The sequence below is a fragment of the Carcharodon carcharias genome, chromosome 6 (assembly GCF_017639515.1).
Source record: "Carcharodon carcharias isolate sCarCar2 chromosome 6, sCarCar2.pri, whole genome shotgun sequence".
NCBI classification, from domain to species: Eukaryota; Metazoa; Chordata; class Chondrichthyes; order Lamniformes; family Lamnidae; genus Carcharodon; species Carcharodon carcharias.
The window spans coordinates 56771242-56792043 of NC_054472.1; the positions used below are offsets into that span (position 1 = coordinate 56771242).

A 20802-nucleotide genomic window follows, 5' to 3' on the forward strand; every position below is an offset into this window, starting at 1 on the left:
GAAGGAGGAACGTTCAGTGTCAGTGTACAATACTTTAGTGTTAAAAGCAAAAAACTGAGGATGCTGGAAATCCAAAACTAAAATAAAAATACCTGGAAAAACTCAGCAGGTCCGGCTGCATCTGTGGAAAAGAGCACAGTTAACGTTTCGAGTCTGCATGACTCTTCAACAGAACTAAGGAAAAATAGAAAAGGGGGGAAATATAAGCTGGTTTAAGTGGGGGGGGGGGGGGGGGGGGGGGGGGGGGAGAGAGGAGGAGGAGGAAGAAGAGGAGGAGAGACAAGAAGAGCTGGATAGAGGGCCAGTGATAGGTGGAGATAACTAAAAGATGTCACAGACAAAAGGACAAAGAGGTGTTGAAGGTGGTGATATTATCTAAAGGAATGTGCTAATTAAGGGTAGCAAGCAGGACGAGCAAGAACAGATAGCCCTAGTGGGGGTGGGGTGGGATGAAGGAATCCAAAAAGGCTAAAAGGTAGAGATAAAACAATGGATGGAAATGCATTTAAAAATAATGGAAATGGGTGGGAAAAGAAAAATCTATATAAATTATTGGAAGAAAACAAAAAGGAGGGGGAAAATCGGAAGGGGGGGGATGGAGGAGAGAGTTCATGATCTAAAATTGTTGAACTCAATATTCAGTCAGGAAGGCTGTAAAGTGCCTAGTTGGAAGATGAGGTGCTGTTCCTCCAGTTTGCGTCGAGCTTCACTGGAACAATGCAGCAAGCCAAGGACAGACATGTGGGCATGAGAGCAGGGTGGAGTGTTAAAATGGCAAGCGACAGGGAGGTCTGGGTAATGCCTGCGGACAGACCGAAGATGTTCTGCAAAGCAGTCACCCAGTCTGCGTTTGGTCTCTCCAATGTAGAAGAAACCGCATTGGGAGCAACAAATGCAGCAGACTAAGTTGAGGGAAGTGCAAGTGAAATGCTGCTTCACTTGAAATGAGTGTTTGGGCCCTTGGATGGTGAGGAGAGGGTAAGTAAAGGGGCAGGTGTTGCATCTTCTGCGGTTGCATGGGAAGGTGCCATGGGAGGGGGTTGAGGTGTAGGGGGTGATGGAGGAGTGGACCAGGGTGTCACGGAAGGAACGATCCCTACGGGATGCCGCCAGGGGGGGTGAAGGGAAGATGTGTTTGGTGGTGGCATCATGCTGGAGTTGGCAGAAATGGCGGAGGATGATCCTTTGAATGCGGAGGCTGGTGGGATGATAAGTGAGGACAAGGGGGACCCTATCATGTTTCTGGGAGGGAGAAGAAGGTGTGAGGACGGATGCGCGGGAGATGCGCCGGACACGGTTAAGGGCCCTGTCAACCACCGTGGGTGGAAAACCTAGTACTTTAGTATTACTGCATAATATTCATGAGCAATTTCCAGCATTTTAGACTTCAAATGTAAAAGAAAAGGTGTATGTCTGTTTTGAAAACTGAAATGAATTTAAGTATTCAAAGAGTGGGTACTTTTACAAAAGAGACGAAATTGAGTGAGAGAATGCACATGAGAAAGCGTGAGCGAAAAAATAAGGATCCTGGAGCAGGAAAGAACACAATTTAGAGAGCATTGGATGGTAAAATTGGCAGATTAAAACAACTGAGCAACAGGAAATAGTTGTGTGAAATAGGAGGACTGCCATCTAAAAATATCACAGCAGGAGCAGGGGTGGTACAACAAATGATTGGATGAATAAAATTAGGCCAAAAGAAGGAAATATAAAAATAACCTCAGGTTAACCAGAAGAAATAGCCAAAGCAGAGAGGGCAGTAAAAAAAAGCAATTAGAATGGTCAAGAGACAATGAAAGAAGATAAAAGAGGAAGACTTGCATTTATATAGTGCTTCTCACTACCACTGGATATCTCAAAGCACTTCACAGCCAATGAAGTACTTTTTGAAGTGCAGTCACTGTTATAACGTAGGATACACCCACAAATAGCAATATGATAATGATTAGATAATCTGTTTTTTGTGATGTTGATTGAGGGGTAAATATTGGTCAGCACACTGGAGGTACCTTAAGATTTTGAAATTTGCAATTTTGATCAACTTGGAAGTAGTGCCATGCAATCCTTTATATCCACCCATGCAGGTTGATGTAACCTTTGTTTAATGTCTCATCCAAAAGATGGCACCTCCAACAATGCAATACACCCTCAATACTGCACTGCAGTGTCAACCTTGATTTTTGTGCTCGAGCCCTGGAATGCGACTTGAACCCAGACCCTGGTAATTCAGAGGCGTGCTACCAAGTAAGCCATAGATGACACACAAAGAAGGCTATCATTTGAAAGAGGGAGTAACAGCAGTAACGTTTAAAACTCAACAGAAAGAAGAGAATTGTCAACGAAACAATGGAGCTTCTAAGGGACAAAGAGTATCATCACAGATACTTTATAAGTATTTGGTCTCTATATTGACAGAAGAGGGAAATGAACGGAACACCCAAGAAGCAGGTACAGAAACCCTCGCTGTATAAAAGTTAGGAAGTAAACTGCACTAAACAGACTGGTAAGAGTTAAAATTGACAATTATCCTGAACTAGATTGTGCATATTTCAGAAAACAGAGGGCGATTAGTGCTAAAATAGCAGGGGTAATCTCTCAAAGTTTCTCTGGGAATTGTAATTGTGCTCAAGGATTCAGGACTGATGAACATAGTTATAGCTCATTTAGCCTCACATCAGTAGTAGGAAAACTGCTAGAGGTCCTAAATAGGGATGTCATTTGAAGTGCATGTGCTCATCAAGCATAGTCAGAATGGATTTGTTAAGGGTAGATCAAGCTTTAATCATATAATCAAATTCTTCCAAAAAATTATTAAGTCTATAGGCAAAAGTGAGGCACCAGATGTAGAAAATTTGGAATTTCATAAAAAGGATTTGGTAAATATTAAGAAACATGTTGCAAAGATCAAGGCCCATGGTATTAGGGATAAATTAGGTGACGTAGATGGAGAGATGATTGAAGGTCAGAAAGCAGAGAATAGTAACAAATTAATTTTCACATTGGAGAAAGCAGGGTGTCCAAGAGATATAATGAGAGAATTTAAAACTAAGGACATGTTCACTGCAGTAGAGAAGGCTTAGGGGAATCTAACCCATGTGTTCAAAATTCTGAAAGAGTTTGAAGGCAAAATGGTGAAAGATGGTAAACTGATGACAAGGGCCATAAACTTAGGTCAGTATTAGAAGTGTAAAGGTTAAAAGAGGTTAAAAGGTATGTTTCCAGAAGAAGAGTTATTAGGTTCATGTGTAGTTTAAACACTAATGTGTGCCAGGTGGGCCAAAAAGCCCACTCCTGAGTGCTAGATTAGAAAATTACTTAATTACAAAATTATTTCTACTGAGGTTTAACTGTGCTTTACAGAACCCACTAAAATAAATCTAAACTGATGCAAAGTGGATTGAAATGGCAAATTCCAAAATTTTAAGGTACCAAATTCAATTAATTCTACATTTTACACCAAGTTGCCTGTGTCACAGCAGACTAGTAAGCTACTGCACATCAAGATTGAAACTCTATTGAACAGTTCTTAAGAAATAAATGTACTAGAACTAACTGATTAACTTTAGCTGCATTCATTTTAAATTAACAAATACCTTCATAAAAAGGCTTGTATAAAGATATATTTTGGATTTTACTTGCATTTAGAAGATAAAGTTAAAATTTTGTATAGGCTCATTGGCAAATTCCTCTATAGTTACTATGTAAGGGGTTGTAGTTCAGCCATAACGCATTCTTTCCACCTGTAGCTCAACAGCAAAGTTAAATACAGATTTGTCCTGATAAAAACAAGCAATGTCTATCTGAATCATAAAAACCCCGACAAAGCAACCATTAGGCTTAGTAAAAGTGCAGCTGAGGAGAGGATTGTCTTCGCAGAGTCAGATGAATCCCTTAATGAAACTTGCACCTGTGAAGTGGTGAGTGCTGACAGAGGAACATGGGCCATTAAAGCTGGACTTCCAGATTGTATTAGAGAGTCTATCTTCTCAGCCTCTTTATTGCAAGCCTCAATCTGGAATTAATAACAAAAAGTGAATAATATTTCAAGCATTCTCAATGGTAAAAGTTTAAAAATGCTCAAGATTACATTTTGAAATGGTTTGGATCACACTAACAGTGACAAGGACACTTGGTCTAGTTATTAATGCCACAATGAGTCAGATTTTGTTACTTACAACAACTTGCATCTAGATAGTGCCTTTAATGCAAAGAAATTTCAAGATGCTTCTCAGATAAGAAGAAATATCTTGTATTTACGTAGTGGCTTTCACAACCTCAAGACATCCCAAAGTGCATTATCACCCAATTAAGTACGCCTGAAACGTAGTCACTGTAGTAATGCAACAAATGTGGCAGCTAATTTATTAACAATAAGACAATAACCAGAAAATATGTTCCAGTAATGTTGGTCGAGGATGGTATTAGAATCAAAGATAGCGTAAGAAAAAGATTTTCTATGCATTGAGTGATTCTGACCTGGAAAGTATTACCTGAAAGGGCTATGCTGGCAGATTCAACTGTAGTTTTCAAAATGGAATAGGATAAGCATCTGAAGGGAAAAAAATTGCAGGACTACAGGGAAAGTGCTGGGGTCTGGTATAAACTAAACTACTCATGCACACAAGCTTGATGTACTGAATGTCCTCCTTCTGTATTGTAATCATACCATGATTCATCTTCATTTTTCAACTGTTCGGTGAATCCAGTGCTAATCCTAAACTCAAGCTGTTCCCCTTAGTTGAAGGGTCAGTTACAAGGGGGTATAAGTTCAAGATGAGGGGCAGGAGGTTTAGGGGCGATGTGAGGAAAAACTTTTTTACCCAGTGGGTGGTTAATGCACTGCCTGGGAGGGTGGTGGAGGCAGGTTGTCTCACATCCTTTAAAAAGTACTTGGATGAGCACTTGGCACGTCATAACATTCAAGGCTATGGGCCAAGTGCTGGTAAATGGGATTAGGTAGGTAGGTCAGGTGTTTCTCATGTGTCGGTGCAGATTCGATGGGCCGAAGGGCCTCTTCTGCACTGTGAGATTCTGTGATTCAATCCAAATGGACTTTGCTTGGACCAATTCTCAATTTCAAATTAATATCACTTCACTCCGCACCCCCCTCTTGCCTATCTTCTTTCAACAGCTTTCCTGAAGGCTTAAACCAGAAATATTAAATTGCCAATGCTGATCTATCTACAGTCAAGTTTCAGCAGCCAGGAAGATGGTGCCTGAACAAATCGCTTTGGGAGAAATTTTATTTACCATCAAAGTGAATGGAATGCCACAGGTCTAGTTAGGTATTAATGGCATTTGGGGTATCAGGAAAGATAGCCAAGATTGCTTTAAGAGCTTACATGCTTACATGGTTATATACACTACCAAAAAAAGTACTGGCTAAGGGTCCTCCACTGTAACTAAAATTGTCCACTGCAGATGTTGAGCTTGATCCATTTAAAGCACAGGGAGAATTGACTGTCTCTTGTTATCTCACATAGAATGAGTACCTTGGTTCACGAAGGCTGCGAGTCCAACTATTTTGGTTGAAATGCCCTTTTCAAATGGATTAATAATCATAAAGCATCATATAAATTATAATACTCATAACATTATAGTGCTACATATAAAGATTGTTTTAACAATACTTTTGAGAAAACTGGTATTTAATTGCAGTTATCAGTGAGATGGGTGTGCCTATTTCTCTATCATTGGTGTGGTGTTTGCTGCACTCTACTCCTGTCTCCCAGTTTGCACTAAGCTTGCCTCATTATTACTTCCATATAATTTTAATAATCCCTGGAAAGTCTCTACGGAGCCCAATTTGAGAATCACTGGACTAAGGCACACTAATTATCGTTGAGTTTGTATGACCAATGTGCTAGAACAGCAATAGCATAAAGGCCAACTGTAGTTGAATACTGCAGGGGCTGAAGAGGCAAATAATACAAAGGATCAGAGAAACAAACAGCTCCAAGAGTTTTGTAGGAAATTCACTTAGTTCAACAAGCTCACTTCCTTGAAGTAGGAAGAGGCATTTTTTGATCACTTTGTCTGGACCTTTTTGCTGGACTTTGAGAACAATCACTATAAGCTTCCAAAATCAGAGATAATCTACACTAGAAAATATTTACAAACAAGCCTGATTTAAATTTTCATGAGTCCTGCTGTTGGAATTTGTATCCCTTCTGACCAGAAACATTACCAATACTGTATCCAGTGCATGTCTTAATTGCTATATTATTGAAAAAGGACAAGTTTGATTCTAGACAAATTCTACATTGTAAATCCCTAATTCCAGTCCTCCTCTATGGCTCCTCACTCAGGCTAACCCAGATGGTGCAGTACAATCTCAGTGTTCTATTCAACTTTTGAGCTGAGCTTCAGATCACACATCCAAATATCCATCACTAAGACCAGCTCTTCCACTTCTTCAATATCGTCTGATTTTTTCCCCTCCCTCTAGTACCACTGAGTGCCCACAATTCATATCTTCTTTGTCACCTCCGGGCTCAAATTCTCCAACACCCTCATTGGCCTCCTGAGGTTCATCCTGCACAAACACCAACTCACGCAGAGCTCTGATGTCTATGCACCATTCCACTTTAAAATTCATCCACTCATTACACTGTTTTCATTGACATCTATGAAATCTCAATCCCTCAACGTATCAAAATCCTCCTCCTAGTTAATAAATTGCTTTATGGCTTTGGTCCACCTAACCTCCGAGATCTGCTACTCCAGCTCAGGTCCTATGCTCTTCAATGACTGAATTACGCCATAAAAGCTCTCCCCCATCACCAGTGACAGAGTGACACTTTATAGCACTTCTCTAAGTCCCTATACCTTGCTTTATCTCTCCCCATTTTCAAAAGGCTCCTTTATGTCTTTCTCCTTGACCTTGTCTCTCTAACTCTTATGCCAGTTTCAATGAATCAGACCACTCTAGATTCATTCTCGTTTTGTCAATCGAATATTTGATCAGTAACTGATAGATAAGTTGTAATTTCAGCCAATCACTGACTTTTGTCCAATGGATCTGTGATGTACACCCCATTCATAACCTTAAATATTTACTCCTCCACCCCAGCACATAGTGGCATTGGTGTTTACCACCTACAAGATGCACTGCAGCAACTCACCAAGGCTCATTTGATACTACCTTTTAGACCTTTTAGACCTCTATCACCTAGCAGAATGAGGGCAGAAGATGCACGGGATCACCACCACTTGTAAGTTTTCCTCCAAGTCACATACCATCCTGAATTGGAAATATATCACCATTCTTTTATCATCATTGGATCAAACTCTTGGAACTCTACCAGGCATGGGCTGTAGTGCTTCAAAAAGGCAGTTTACCACCACCTTCTAAGGGCAATTAGGGATGGGTAACAAATGCTGGCCTAGCCAGCGATGATCAGCCATGATCTAAATGAATGGTAAAACAGGCTCAAGCAACTGAATGTCCTTGCTCTGTTTCCATGTTTGGAGGTGTGACATCTCTAAGATCACACTTTCAGGTGTAACACCTTTAAAAAATAAGACACAAATCTCACACACTAAATGCAAGATTTTAATTATACAGATAAACGTATTAAATGCAACTGATATCGTCTTAGAAAATTTGTAGATATATTTTTCTGTATTACGTAAAACATTAACTACAAAGTGAAAAGAAATAAAAAATGCACAATATTTAAGGCATACTTGTAGTGTTGTTGGATCTTGATCAACTGGAATGATGAGGATCACAAGGTCAGATTCTATACTTAGGTATCCAAAAACATCACACTGAGGTACTGAAACGTGGAGACGCAAAGTGTAAATGATGTCGTGTACAGACACTGGTCTGCCCCCACTTAACTGCAAGGAAAAATAAATGCTCAATATGAGAAAGTGTATCATTCCAGTAATAGACTGCAAGATAATTTTCTAACGATCCTGTGATAATCAACTGTTTTTTTAAATGAAATCACACATCAAGCTCCTGAACCTTAAGCTTCACCTGCTACTAAGAGATAAATGAGGCTGTGGCAGAGCTCAGCCATTACCTAATTGAATGTTGCACGATGATTGAGGGGTTGAATAGCCTATTCCTGTTCCTGTGTTCCTACGAGGAGGAAATTCTGCTTCATCAATAATATGACATTTATATAAGCAAAGCATGTTTGGCACCTGTGCATTACCACTAATGGAATTCCTTTAGGTGAAGAATTTACTTTCTTTCTGCCTCACTAGCAAGGCAAAATGAGTATAAAACTTATTTGGAGACCTGTTCTTTATCAATCTAATTAAGATCCAGCAATTATGCTTTCTGAAATGAGTCCATCCAACCAGTTGAATGACACCTTGGAAAAGGCTCCCTGTGCCTGAATTGACTAATCACTAAGAATTACACACCTATGGATTTTGTTAAGGTCATGGATTCTGATGAAAGGTCTTAGACCAGAAACATTAACCCTGTTCCTCTCTCCTCAGATGCTGCCCGACCTACAGAGTGCATCCCCAGTACTTTGCTTTTGTATTAGTTAAGGATATGCTTTGCCCCCCCCAAATCAAAGCTTTGGAGGTTTCAGAAAAGATTTTTGCCCAAGTGAGAAGTGTAAGGGAAGTTGTAAAGAGCTTTTAAAGCAGATCTCGAAAAGACGAGAAATGTGTCAAGAATGGAGGTTTGAAATTTCAAAGAGGTTAACTGTTTGACAAATGGAAGTTAAAACTACACAGTATATGATAACCATTTGTTAATAGCTGAAGTATCTGAGTACAGGGAAAGGAGTGTTGTATAAAGGTACAAAGAAGTATGAATGAGGAAGATCTGTTAAGTCAGGGTGAGAAGAGTGAGGGGAAGAGATCATGAATGCCATGAATATCAAATAGTCAAATTTATTTGTAACTTTTAGTTATACATTAGCAAAAGAATACATCAAATTATCTAAATATATTAGTTGACACATAATGTTTTAAACAATTTCAAAAATAATCAAAAAGACAAAGTCTTAAGACTTCTCAATCTTTTGGACAATGGCTCCACAGACTCCCTCCCGTGCCACAGAGAGAAGAAATATGCAACACTTATACGATTCAAAGCAAGCTGCAATAGGGGGAGATGGTGGTGTAGTGGTAATGTCACTGGACCAGTAATCCATGAGTTCAAATCCCACTACTGTAACTGGTGAATCAATTAATAAAATCTGGAATTAAAAGTTCAGTAATGGTAATTATGAAACTATCATCGATTGTCATAAAAACCCATTTACCTTGGCAAGGCTATCCAACTGATCTTTGCTCCATAAAACCCGTAGCATTCCAGCACACAGTGGGCAACAGGCTCCTAAAAGATATCACCAATTTTACGTCTTATACAAATATTACTTAAAAGCAGTATATTTTTACTGACTATAATGCTCAAGCTTTTATACTAAATAGTTGCTAAAGTGCACTTTGTTGTGAACCAATATGAGAAACTTGGGCAGGATAGCACTCAGATGTAAAAGATCACCATGGAAAAATGCATAGAGGAAAATCTGGCAAGAGGAGCATATGCCCATGGCAAATTCTGCTCAATTTTCAATCAATTCATTTAAATGGATAGAGAATCAGACAGGCTCAGTTACAGGTGTACAATCCTCTCTGCAAAATTTTCCTCTGCATGTTCCATCCCGGCAATCATTTACATGAAGCATCATAAAAGGGAATCTGCCCAGCTGGAACATCTGTTGAATGGATCTATGTTGTCTCATAATGAGGTCTAGAGCTTGTATGGTTGGGCAATAACTGTTGATTATTAACACATAACTATATACATATATACCAGTCACAGTCCTGATTAGGTGCCATCTTCATGTCGACTTCTACCAGATTCTCCACCATCCTTTACTATTCCCATGTGACTCTCCATATCATAATGTGGGTGGTACTGTTCCCCAGACACACATCAACCCTTACAGTCCCAAACACCTTAACACTAAGCCTCATCCTGCCCAAGTCTTTACCCAAATGTATTTACAATAATATTTACAAGCTACCCTTTCTCCCCCTCAAGTCTCTGACTTTACAGATTCATAACTTTTCCAGATCTCATTCTTTTCAAGTTTGGAGAAGTGGCAGTCTCAACTGCTTTGGGCTGACTTTGTTGGTCTGGAGTTGAAGTTGTAGTACTTGGTGTTTCAAATACTCGGGTGTCAACATCAGCGTCAACATCTGGTTCGCTTCTTGCGCTCCTTAGTGTTGCATTTTCTTTGTTGACAATTTGTCTTCCTTGGTCAGACGTCATGGGCTTATCCCTCTCCTTCTAGAGGGAATGTTCACTCCGTTCATTCATAGAGTGGACTTAGGTTTTCTTTCTCATTGGGATCTGCCATGTTCTTCCTGGAAGTTGAAGGTTTACCTCCCTTATGTTTGTACGTTCCTCATCCTTAAGCTCAGCCTGCAGCTTGATTTCTAATGCTGTGCTCTGTTTCTTCACATGCACTTGTGCCTCCCTGAGTTCCGCCTTTGTGAGCTGGTGGTCGCTTCTCTCCTGCTCCAAGATTGTCTTCATGTTGTGTGTGAGCTTGAAGCTTGAGCTTCGTTGCTGTCGTTTTTCCTGGTTCTATGGCAGCAACTGTTTGACTCAAGTTCAGGCTCAACCTTCTGCTACTGCTCTTCCTTCTCTCCATCTTCTGTTTTGGGTACGTTGGTGCTCATCTGGAGGTTTGGCTGGTCTGAATGAAGAGGAGTATTTTCTGCCATCTGCAAAGGAGCTAGAATAACTGCCTCTGCAAAAAAGTGAGGACAATTCTGAGCTGAGGCCTTAGTTGAGATCATCAGCACTAGTGGGCCTCTCAGGAGTCTCCAATTCAGTGTAGTTGAATACAGTGGTTGTTTTAACGAGGTTGAGGTCAACACAGACATTTTTGTTCAGGAGAGAAAAGGGTTGATTGCAGGTGACATGCAGAATTTCTATTATTTGCTTGTTGCACTAGAATCATGCTCTTCTTGCAGCCCTTGAATCATGCCTATGACTGGTAGTTGGATTCTTCCAGGGCCATACAGTAGTGTGTCTGTCATCCATAGCCAGAGGTCTTTTAGACACAGTTCCTGATCCAGCATGACTGTCACCACTGGCTCCTGTGTCTAACTTGAAATTTGTGAGGTGACCATCTACAGATATGTCAGCATTCCAAAATATTGGATAATTGATTTCTCCCAAGAAGCATTGTTGGATTACTTCTTGGTGTGTCTCATCTAGCTCATGGACTCATTTGGGATCTTGCATATGTCTCGAGGTTTTGGACTTGCACATCTTTCCAAAGTCTCCCAGGCAGTTGCAGTGAAAGCACCGCACAGTGATTGTGCCAGTGAGGACTTTTGGCACCGCAGCACTGACATGATATTTTGAAAGGGCATTCTTTCTTTGCCCCTTTCTTGCTTTATGAGGTGAACTGTTGGGGTTGTTCTGTACCACGGTTTAACTACACCACATTAAAAAGATTGGTTTTGATGGTGGACCTCCGATTGTCTGATGGTTTGAATGGCTTTTTCCAAAGTCAGATTTTCTTTAGATTGAAGTACATCAGAAGAGCATAATTGGCCACTGCCACTACTATTTGGTGTTTTAAGAGCTCCAACTTAATATCACCATAGTCACAGCCTTCAGCCAATCTGTATAGCTCATTTATGAAAGAGTCCATGGGTTCTATGGGCTTTGGGATTCACTTATTAAATTTTGCGCACTCTAAAATTTGATTAAAGTAGTTGTCAAAGGACTTCATGACCTCTTCAAAGTTATCGGAAGATTAATTTATTCCTTGTCTGGTAATTATGTTGTCGGCTATTGGACCTACTGAATATAATAGTGTATTTACTTGTTCAGTTTCTGTTTTCTTATTCAAGCCTGATGCCATCAGATATATTAAAAATCTTCTCCACAATGTCCAGTTTTGTGACTGGTCTGGCCCTTCCATTTGCCTTAATTGATCTGGATGATTTACCATCCATGGCTGTTTTCAGCACAGGGGAGTACAGCTTTAAATGTCACCCCCCCCACTTTTTCTTCCCGTGCTTGTTGGGATTTGGAGATTAGGTGGGCTCTCATCAGAGTTATGGAACAGTTTTAAACTTCAGCAGTTCTTCAGAAAATCTTGTGAACAGATTGTTTAGGCCAGCTAGTTGCTTTCCTGAGCTTGGAGAATCGAATTGAAGCTGATGTTTTGCTCTGGCTTCTCCTTAAATTTTTTTGTTTGCGCATGGTGCTGTGGTGCCAACACTGGATCCAGGCTGCAGTGTTCTTTAAACCGCGCTCGTTAAACAATCAGTCTGCCAGTACTGCCTGACTATTGCGCTGATTTAAAAGCTTATTTTAACATTTTTTGGAGTTTGCTCACCCTTTTGCAATCTGGCTAGGTCCTTGGACACTGCTTCTGAGGTCTCGCAACAGACCTCTATGTGCTCTGGTGGAGTCTTTGTACACACAACAGTGATTTTTCTTCTGTCCTTCAGCCTCCAAACCTGTAATGGAGCTTCTTAGGCAATCTCCAGCTGTGTATTCAAGGTCTTCAAGTTAGGTGTACTTCTCTCAGGTCAGACTGTGGTTTACTTAACTTTATACTTAACTTTACTTCTGCATTCTTAGGGATTTTAGCGTCCTTCACCTGCTGCCACCATGTTATATGGTTGCTTGTTGTCTCATGGAGTGATCTAGAAGCTTGTATGGTTGGACAATAACTGCTGATTAATAACACATAACTATATACATGTATACTGGATACAGTCCTGACTAGGTGCTACATTCATGTCGACTTCTACCAGACACATCATCACCCTCTATTACTCCCATTTGACTCTCTACATCATAATGTGGGCAGTAGTGTCCCCAGTCCCACATTAACCCTTACAGTCCTAAACACCCTAATATTACAACATCCATAGATGTGTGCGGTTTTGCGATAAAGTTCAACATTCAGCAAAAAATTAACAAAAAACCAAAAAAAAATCAAATTTTGAGTTCTCGAAAGGGTTAGCTTTTTCTTTACCTGGCGGAGTGACAGGCTTGCATCCATTGCTGGGGAGCATTGAACATGTGACAGATGAGCATTCTGGATGAGAACTGTGATCAGGGAGAATGCCTACAGCTTGACAAGCTCCAATATAATCTACTGCCACACGATCTGAATAGGCGGCACATACATTATCATAGGTCTCACCGTTATGACCACAAACGGGTTGCTGTCCACAAATTTCCTTCAGAAAAAACATAAAACCAAAAACAAAGTTTTCAATAAAGTATGAGCTACTTGGTGTGGAGAATTAAATTTTCATCTAACACTACCAATTAGAAGTCCCCGAAAATTACATGCACGAAATATAATCCATGAACAGATCACTGTGAAAATGGTGGAACCCAATTTATGGTATTAAAAGACTCAATAAGATTGGGCCCAAAAATTTGTGTAACCAGTCAACATTAGAAATTAAATGGGCAAGGGCAAGTCTATGATAGTTTGCATGGCAATATGACACAAATGGAAATGGCATTTTGCCTTCTATAACAGTGGCTTTTAAACCAAGGTCTGCAGTTCCCTGGTGACCTATGTACGACAGTCAATGGTAGGCTTGGTGCAAGCTGGTAGGCAGAAGTGGAGTGCAGTGGTCACTTGTACAGTGCAGAGTTGGCTGGCTATCACATCGAGGAGGTGAGCGCAAATTGAAGGAATGATGGGAGCAACATATAGATTGCCTGGTGGACCCACAATTATCAAGGCTGGAGGAGGGCATCAGGTAAGTTCAGCCGTATTCAAGAGAGGGGAGTTTTTAAAAATACTGGTATTTGAGTGGGTGCCCTCATCTCATTGATATCTCACAAGCATTATACAGTGTTATAATTGGATGGGGATCATGAGATTATTAATCCATTTGAAAAGTGGTCCTTCAATTTACGCAGGACATCTGGGATCTGAGTGAACAGGGAAAGCAACTGTGTATCTTAACCAATCAGATTGAAGGACCGTGAAACGAACAATGCACGGTCCAAAAAGGAACTGTGAATTATGTATTCAAGAGATGGGAATTTTTAAATATACTGGTATTTGAGTGGGTGCCCCCATCTCATTGATATGGAGTTGGTGAGTTCAATGTCAAATCAGGTACCGAAAGAGAAATAATGAAGCAAAGAGAGATTGGGTTAAAACAGAGAGAGCAAAAAAAGAAACGAGAATAATGGAATAAGACTCCACACTTATAACAGTTATTTTTCAGCGCCTTCTGTGGCGAATTTATTTCATATCTACCATGCAAGTACGGAAACTTCACACCTTTCAAATCATTTGAATAGAGTCATGTGTAACAACGGAGCAGTGCATTTCTGGCTGCAACATCTTGATTTCTGCATTTAATCTCGCATCTACCCTAATCTGAAATTGCTGTGGTAGTAACAGTAAGCGCTGCTAGCCTCATTGCTATTTTGACAGCAATTTTTCTGCATTATATTTAATTAGTAAGTGGTTTTAAGGTGGAATTGAAGAAAACTGACCCAAATATAACTGGCAAAATGCAAAACAATAAAATAGAAGTACATGTAACAAGATTAATACTGTACTTGGGTTGAGTAAACCAAATTTGCAGTAATAGTGTGGAGGACAAGTTCATGGAATGTATACAAAGTAGTTTTCTTGATCAGTATGTTGAGAAACCTAGTGGGGAACAGTCTATTTTGGATCTCGTATTATCCAAAGAGGAAGTTTCAAATAATAACCTTATTGTAAAGAGACCTCTGGGAAAGAGTGACCATAAGAATTTTATGTCAAGTTTGAAAGTGATTTAGTGATTTAAGTCCAAAGCTAGGGTCTCAAGTCTAAAGAAAGTAAACTACATGGTTATGAGGGGAAAGTTGGCCAAGGTAGATTGGGAACTACATTAAAAGTTAAGATGGTAGATAAGCAATGATTAGCATTTAAAGAATTAATAACTTGCAACAAATACACGTTTCTTTAAGGCAAGATCTCCACAGAAAATGTGATCCAACTATAGCTAACAAGAGTTAAAGAAAGTGTTAGGTCAAAGGAAGAGACTGGTAATGTTGCCTAATAGAGTGTTAAGCCTGAGGACTGGGAGGATTTCAGAAGTCAGCAAAGAAAGACCACAAAATTACTAAGCAGAGAGAAGAGTTGATCAGTAAGAGACAAAAACAAATTGTAAACATTTTTATAGGTATGCAAATAGGAAGGGATTAGTTTAAAGTAAATGTGGACCCATTAGAAGCAGAGGCAGGTGAAATTATAGTAGGAGATAAGGAAATGGCAGAGACATTAAACAAGTATTTTGTATCAGCCTTCACACTAGAAGACAAAAAACATTCTGGACAAATGGGAAACCAAAGGTCTAGCAAGAACGAGGAACTTAAATCAACGTAAGTTTAAAAAAAAAGTACTGGAGAAATTAATAAGACAGGGTGCAACAAATCCCCTGGACCCGATGAGCGGCATCCTAGGGTTTTAAAAGAGGTACCTGCAGAGATAGTTGATGTATTGGCTTTGATCTTTTAGAATTCCTTAGATTCTAGAAGTTATCAAGAGTTGGGAGATAGCAAACATAACCCTGCTATATAAGAATCAAGGGAGAAAGGAAAAAGGGAACTTATCAATCGTAGACATAATACTGGAATCTATTGTGGAGGATGTGACAGCAGAACACTTAAATCATAATGCAATTAAAGACAGTCAATATGGATGTATGAAAGGTAAGCATTGTTTAACAAATGGCAAAGTTTTTGAAGATATAACTGGTGGGATGGATGTAGTGCATCTGCATTTTCAAAAAGCATTCAAGACAGCATACAAGAGGTTATGACAGAAAATTAGGACATGAGGGACTGAGGATTGACTAATGGGCAAAAGGTAGAGCGTAGGAATAAACAGGACATTTCGAGTTGGCCGATTTTAACTAGTGGGGTACCGCAAGGATCAGTGCTTAAGCCTCAGTCATTTACAATCAATATTCATGACTTTGATGAGGGAATTGAATGTAATGTATCCAGGTTCATTGATGATGCAAAATGAGGTGGCAAAGTAAGTGGTGAGGAGGACGTAAAGTGGAAGCAGAGAGATAATGGATGGGTCGGGTGAGTGGGAAAGAGCATGGCAGGTGTAATAAAACTATTCACTTTGATAAGAAAAATAAAAAAGTATAATATTTTTTGGTTGGTGAGAGACTGGGAAACGTTCACATTCAGAGGGAACTCTGTGTCCTTATGTATGAATCACAAAATGAATATGTGCGTTCAGCAAACAATTGAGGAAGACCAATGCTATGTTAACTTTTGTTGCAAAGGAACTGGAGTATAAGAGTAAAGGAGTCTTACTATAATTGTACAGGGTATTGGTGGGGCCACATCTGGAGTATCATGTGCAGTTTTGGTCTCCTTACCCAAGGAAGAAAGAGGGAGTGCAATGAAGGTCTACTAGATTGGTTTTTGGGATGAAGGGATTAGGCTCAGAGTTTAGAAGAATAAGAGCTGATTTAATTGCAACATGTTAAGTTCTCCAGGGGGCTTGACAGAGTAGATGCTGAGGTGCTGTTTCCTATGGCTGGGGAATCTAGAACATAGGGTCACAGTCTCAAATTAGTGGTTGGCCATTTAGGACTGAGAAAAGGAGAAATGTATTCACTTAAAGAGTTGTAGATCTTTGGAGTTCTCTCTCCCAGATTACTGTGGATGCTCAGTCATTGAATATATTCAAGAGAAAGTTGATAGATTTTTGGGTACCAAGGGAATTAAGGGATATGGGGACAGTATGGGAAGGTGGAGCTGAGATAGGAGATCAGCTGATGTGTTGAATGGTGGGGCAGGCTCGAAGGGCCAAATGACCTACTCCAGTTCCTACTTGTTATGCTCTCATGGAACACAAGGAACTAATTCGCTCAAACAGAGGCACATAGAAACCCGTTATTTTCCTGACAGTGCAAATATCAGCCACAACCAAGAGCAATCTAGTTAGAAAAAGCTACGGCTAAGAAATCAAAAGTAATGGACACGACAATCTCTGGTTAAACACAATGTAAACTGAATTTAAAACGAATAACCTCAATGAAGTTAACAAAGTATGAATATAACAAACTATTAAAGTTTGAGGGAAATAGAAAAATGCTAAGGAGGTAATGGATTATATCAAAACCTGAAGTAACAGGGTTCCCAACATATTGGGGGTGCTAAGGAACCAGATAGAAATGGGATGGAAATTGGGGTTGGGCTCGATTAGTTACAGAATTCCACCTGCTTTGGTCTACAATGGGCCCAAGGGGAGGGTGTTTTTTGTGCTGCCTTCTTTCTAGAAAATGTCAGCAGAAGAGACAAGATTGGTGAACTCATCCACTAGAATTTCTGCCTATTCCACCCCTGGTACCCCCAACATACAATAGACCCCCATGAAGCAGGCTTATAGTGTAGAGCTGCTCGAAGTAGCACCCACCAAACTGGCAAAGGCCAAGTTTCCTCACAGCAGTCAGTCACAGCGCATTAATAACTTCAAGTACAGAATGCATTAGAACTGCAAATTGATTCCTAATGGTGAATTCTGCAATGCCTTGCTCTCATTGGGAATTTTTTAGGAGCGCATGATTGTGGAATTAACCCCCAAATGCACAGATCTAATGATTGCAAAAATGATCCATGGACTGGTACAGTGTGAAATTAGTATATTTGTACCTGGCACGGACCCATGTAGGACAAAGTTTTGGATCTTTGGTACAAGGCACACCGATTGGAGTGTTCCACATTTTCTGTATCGCAAACAGGTTCGACTGGAAGCAACTCGCAACTCGTGGATCTTGAGATGCACTCGTACTGGTCACATTCAAGCAAAGCAATGCTAGTGAGACAAACTTTTGGTTTTGGAATACACCTTTTGAAAATAAAATTTAAATATTTTTGAAAAGCAGAGTTTTTTTTACAATTTAATGAGAAACAAAACAAAAATAATTTGTCAAATGAAATTTCACGTGTCTATAAAAGGAAATTAAATATAGTTTTGATAATTGTGAGCAAGCCTGCAGTCACTCTCCTGCTCTGATGGAATATTCCACTTGCACCATTCTTGAACTTTTAAAGACTTGCAGTGATTGTTCATTCTACTGCAAAACTGATGTAAAAATGGACGTACAGATTATCTGGAACATCCATTTCAATCTAAAGTGTCAGCCTTAGTTCAGTGGTTCCACACTCAACCAAGTCAGAAGGTCAGGGGTTCAACTCCCACTCCAGGTCTTGAGCACATAACTGAAGCTGACACTTCATTTTAGTACTGAGGGACCACTGCAGCGTCAAAGATGCTGACTTTTGAATGAGGCTACATTAGCCCTTTCAAGTGAACACAAAAAATCCTTTGCCATTACTTAAAAAAGAGCAGGAGAGTTCTCTCAATGTCCCAGTCAGCAGTTTTCTCTCAACCAACATCAATAGAAGAGATTATCTGGTCACTTATTTCCTTGCTGTTTGTGGAAATTGGGAAGCAGGAAACAGTAGGGCTACTCTTCAAAATATTTTACTGGTTTGGGGCATTTTAAGACGTAATGAGGAATTGAGAGGCGCTACATAAAATTGAAGCTTTATTTTTCTTTCTTAAAGACAAAAATCAGCTCTGTTTTTTGTATTGGGAAGACTGAAGCCATTGGTTTCTGTCCCCACTCCAAGTTCCATTCCCTAGTAACAGGCACCATCCTTCTCCCAGCAACTGTCTGAGGTTAAGCCAGGGTGTTTGCAACCCTGTCACATTAGATTTTGAGATGAGCTTCTAGCCTCATATTCATGCCTGTTCGCAAATGCAAATATCTCCTGTACAGGGTGCCACAATGAAAAAGACAGTACATTGGACAAAATCTTCACTGACAAGCCCATGAAAAGTCTGTTGGCAGCTGTCCTTCCTTCCTTCTGCTGTCTGATAGGTTGCTTTGCTGCTGAGAGAAATATTCAGGGCACTGATTTTGGCCCAGCACAACTTCTGTTCCCTTGAGTTTCGAAGAAGTCATATTAGACTTGAAACATTAACTCAGTTTCTCGCTCTACAGATGCTTCCAGACCTGCTGAGTTCTTCAATCACTTTTGTTTTTATTTCAGATTTCCAGCATCCACAGTATTTTACTTTTTTTCTGTTCCCATGCAACTGACTCCATTCACCTCCTCTGCCACCCTCACATGCTAAACCTGAAGACTCATAATCTTTTGTCTGGATTGAGCTTAAGCTGAGTTTTATACTATATATCTGATCCAATCTCAAGACTATCTAATTTCAAATTTGTGATAGCATTTGCCTCCAACAATGAAACCCTTATACATGCATTAAGCATCTCATGACTTCAATGCTCTAATACTGTCCCTGCTGGACTCTCATCCTCAACAGCAACTACCACATGCCCATCACTTCATCATCACTGACTTACCTCAGCTTCCTGACTCTCAATGCTTCAAATTCAAAATTGAACCCCTCTGCGGTCATGTCCCCATTCTTTCTCTGCAATCTTCTTCAGCCCTATATATCCTTTCCATTCCTCTAACTCGAGCCTCAATGCCCCATCCTTTGCTCCACTATTGGTGACAAAGCTTTCAGTTGTCTTAGCCCTCCTGAAGGAAACCTTTGCGTAACCATTCCTGGATCCCTAAGAGTAATCGCACAGAATATTCACAATCTGATCTGAGCCTGGTAATCAGGAAAATTAGATGACTGAAAATGGCTAAACACAAAAGTAGTAGCTATGTAAACTGTTGTACATGCACATATATGTATGGCAGCTGCACAAAAAATTACAACCCATACCAATCAGTAGCTGAAGAAGGTCCAATGGAAAATTCTGAGTGCTCTAATTAACTTGAACATAAACCAGATCATCAAAAAAAAGTTGGTACCTTTGACTTTTGGAACACGGATTAGGAGTACATGGATCTTTGGATTTACAGGGTCCAAATTCAAACTGATTGTCTAGCAGTCCAACACATCGTGCAATACAAGCACTTGGATAGGTACGCCCATTGTCGGCACAAACTGGTACAAACTGGTCAGCACAGTTACAGGGAAGACCTAGAAAATAATTTATAAACAGTTTACTTGCTAAACATTCTTTGTTACAAATCTTCATGCTTGTTACAGAAGTGGTACTTGTCCCAGCTTATTATTTTTCTTATTACTTATTGACACAGAACTAATTGTCTCTCACAGTTTTTGGCCATGCAAGTTAGCTTAAGGGAAAACATGGCATTGTTGTGTGATGGCTATGGCATAATTAATGAGAGTTTAATTAGTTGACGATAAACAGTTAATTATGAGGATATGTAATGAGAGAATGGCAGATATCATATACTATCCACAAGACAGAGTTCTCACTAAGGCAGTTTAGGGAGCCTCAAAAATCAAAACAGTGAACTTTAAGTTTATAACTGCACCTGAAATGAAATTGCTACTATGCAATCATTCCCACTTAACTGTACACCATTAAATACTCATATTTTGTTATAAAAAGTTTGGATGTTTGACTGCGGTCTTATTTGATCAGGATGCCAGACACAGTTCATCAACAAGGATGATATTAATGAAGGATTACTTTCCATTTTTAAAAAAATGCTCACTGCTTCCATCCCACTGGACTGCTCATTAATTTTCCACATTCCTTGGGTGCAGGTCTCAATATTAAGACACCATGAAACAGACCCAACAGGACTACCTTAAACCGATCCAAGCAACTGTTACGATCCCCAAAGAGACCAATAATTTTTCAAAACAAATTCAGATTCCCAGCGGCCAGCTTAAAGGAATTGCATGACAAGATTTCAAGTTTTACTGTAACAAACTAAAGCAA

At 39.8% G+C, this 20802-nt stretch overlaps 1 protein-coding gene across 4 annotated transcripts in view; it reads right to left on the minus strand.

Moving 5' to 3' along the window:
* Nucleotides 1-1924: 1924 nt before the first annotated feature.
* Nucleotides 1925-20802, minus strand: part of reck (reversion-inducing-cysteine-rich protein with kazal motifs) — a 261283-nt gene continuing 242405 nt past the window's right edge. For all 4 annotated transcript variants that reach the window (XM_041190606.1, XM_041190607.1, XM_041190609.1 and 1 more), the window contains 6 exons: nt 19856-20027; nt 17663-17858; nt 12996-13203; nt 9240-9313; nt 7690-7845; nt 1925-4012 (listed from right to left, as the gene is read on the minus strand). In XM_041190606.1, coding sequence (XP_041046540.1) covers nt 3806-4012; nt 7690-7845; nt 9240-9313; nt 12996-13203; nt 17663-17858; nt 19856-20027 — 1013 coding nt within the window. In that variant the 3' untranslated portion in view covers nt 1925-3805. The remainder of the gene's footprint in view (nt 4013-7689; nt 7846-9239; nt 9314-12995; nt 13204-17662; nt 17859-19855; nt 20028-20802) is intronic.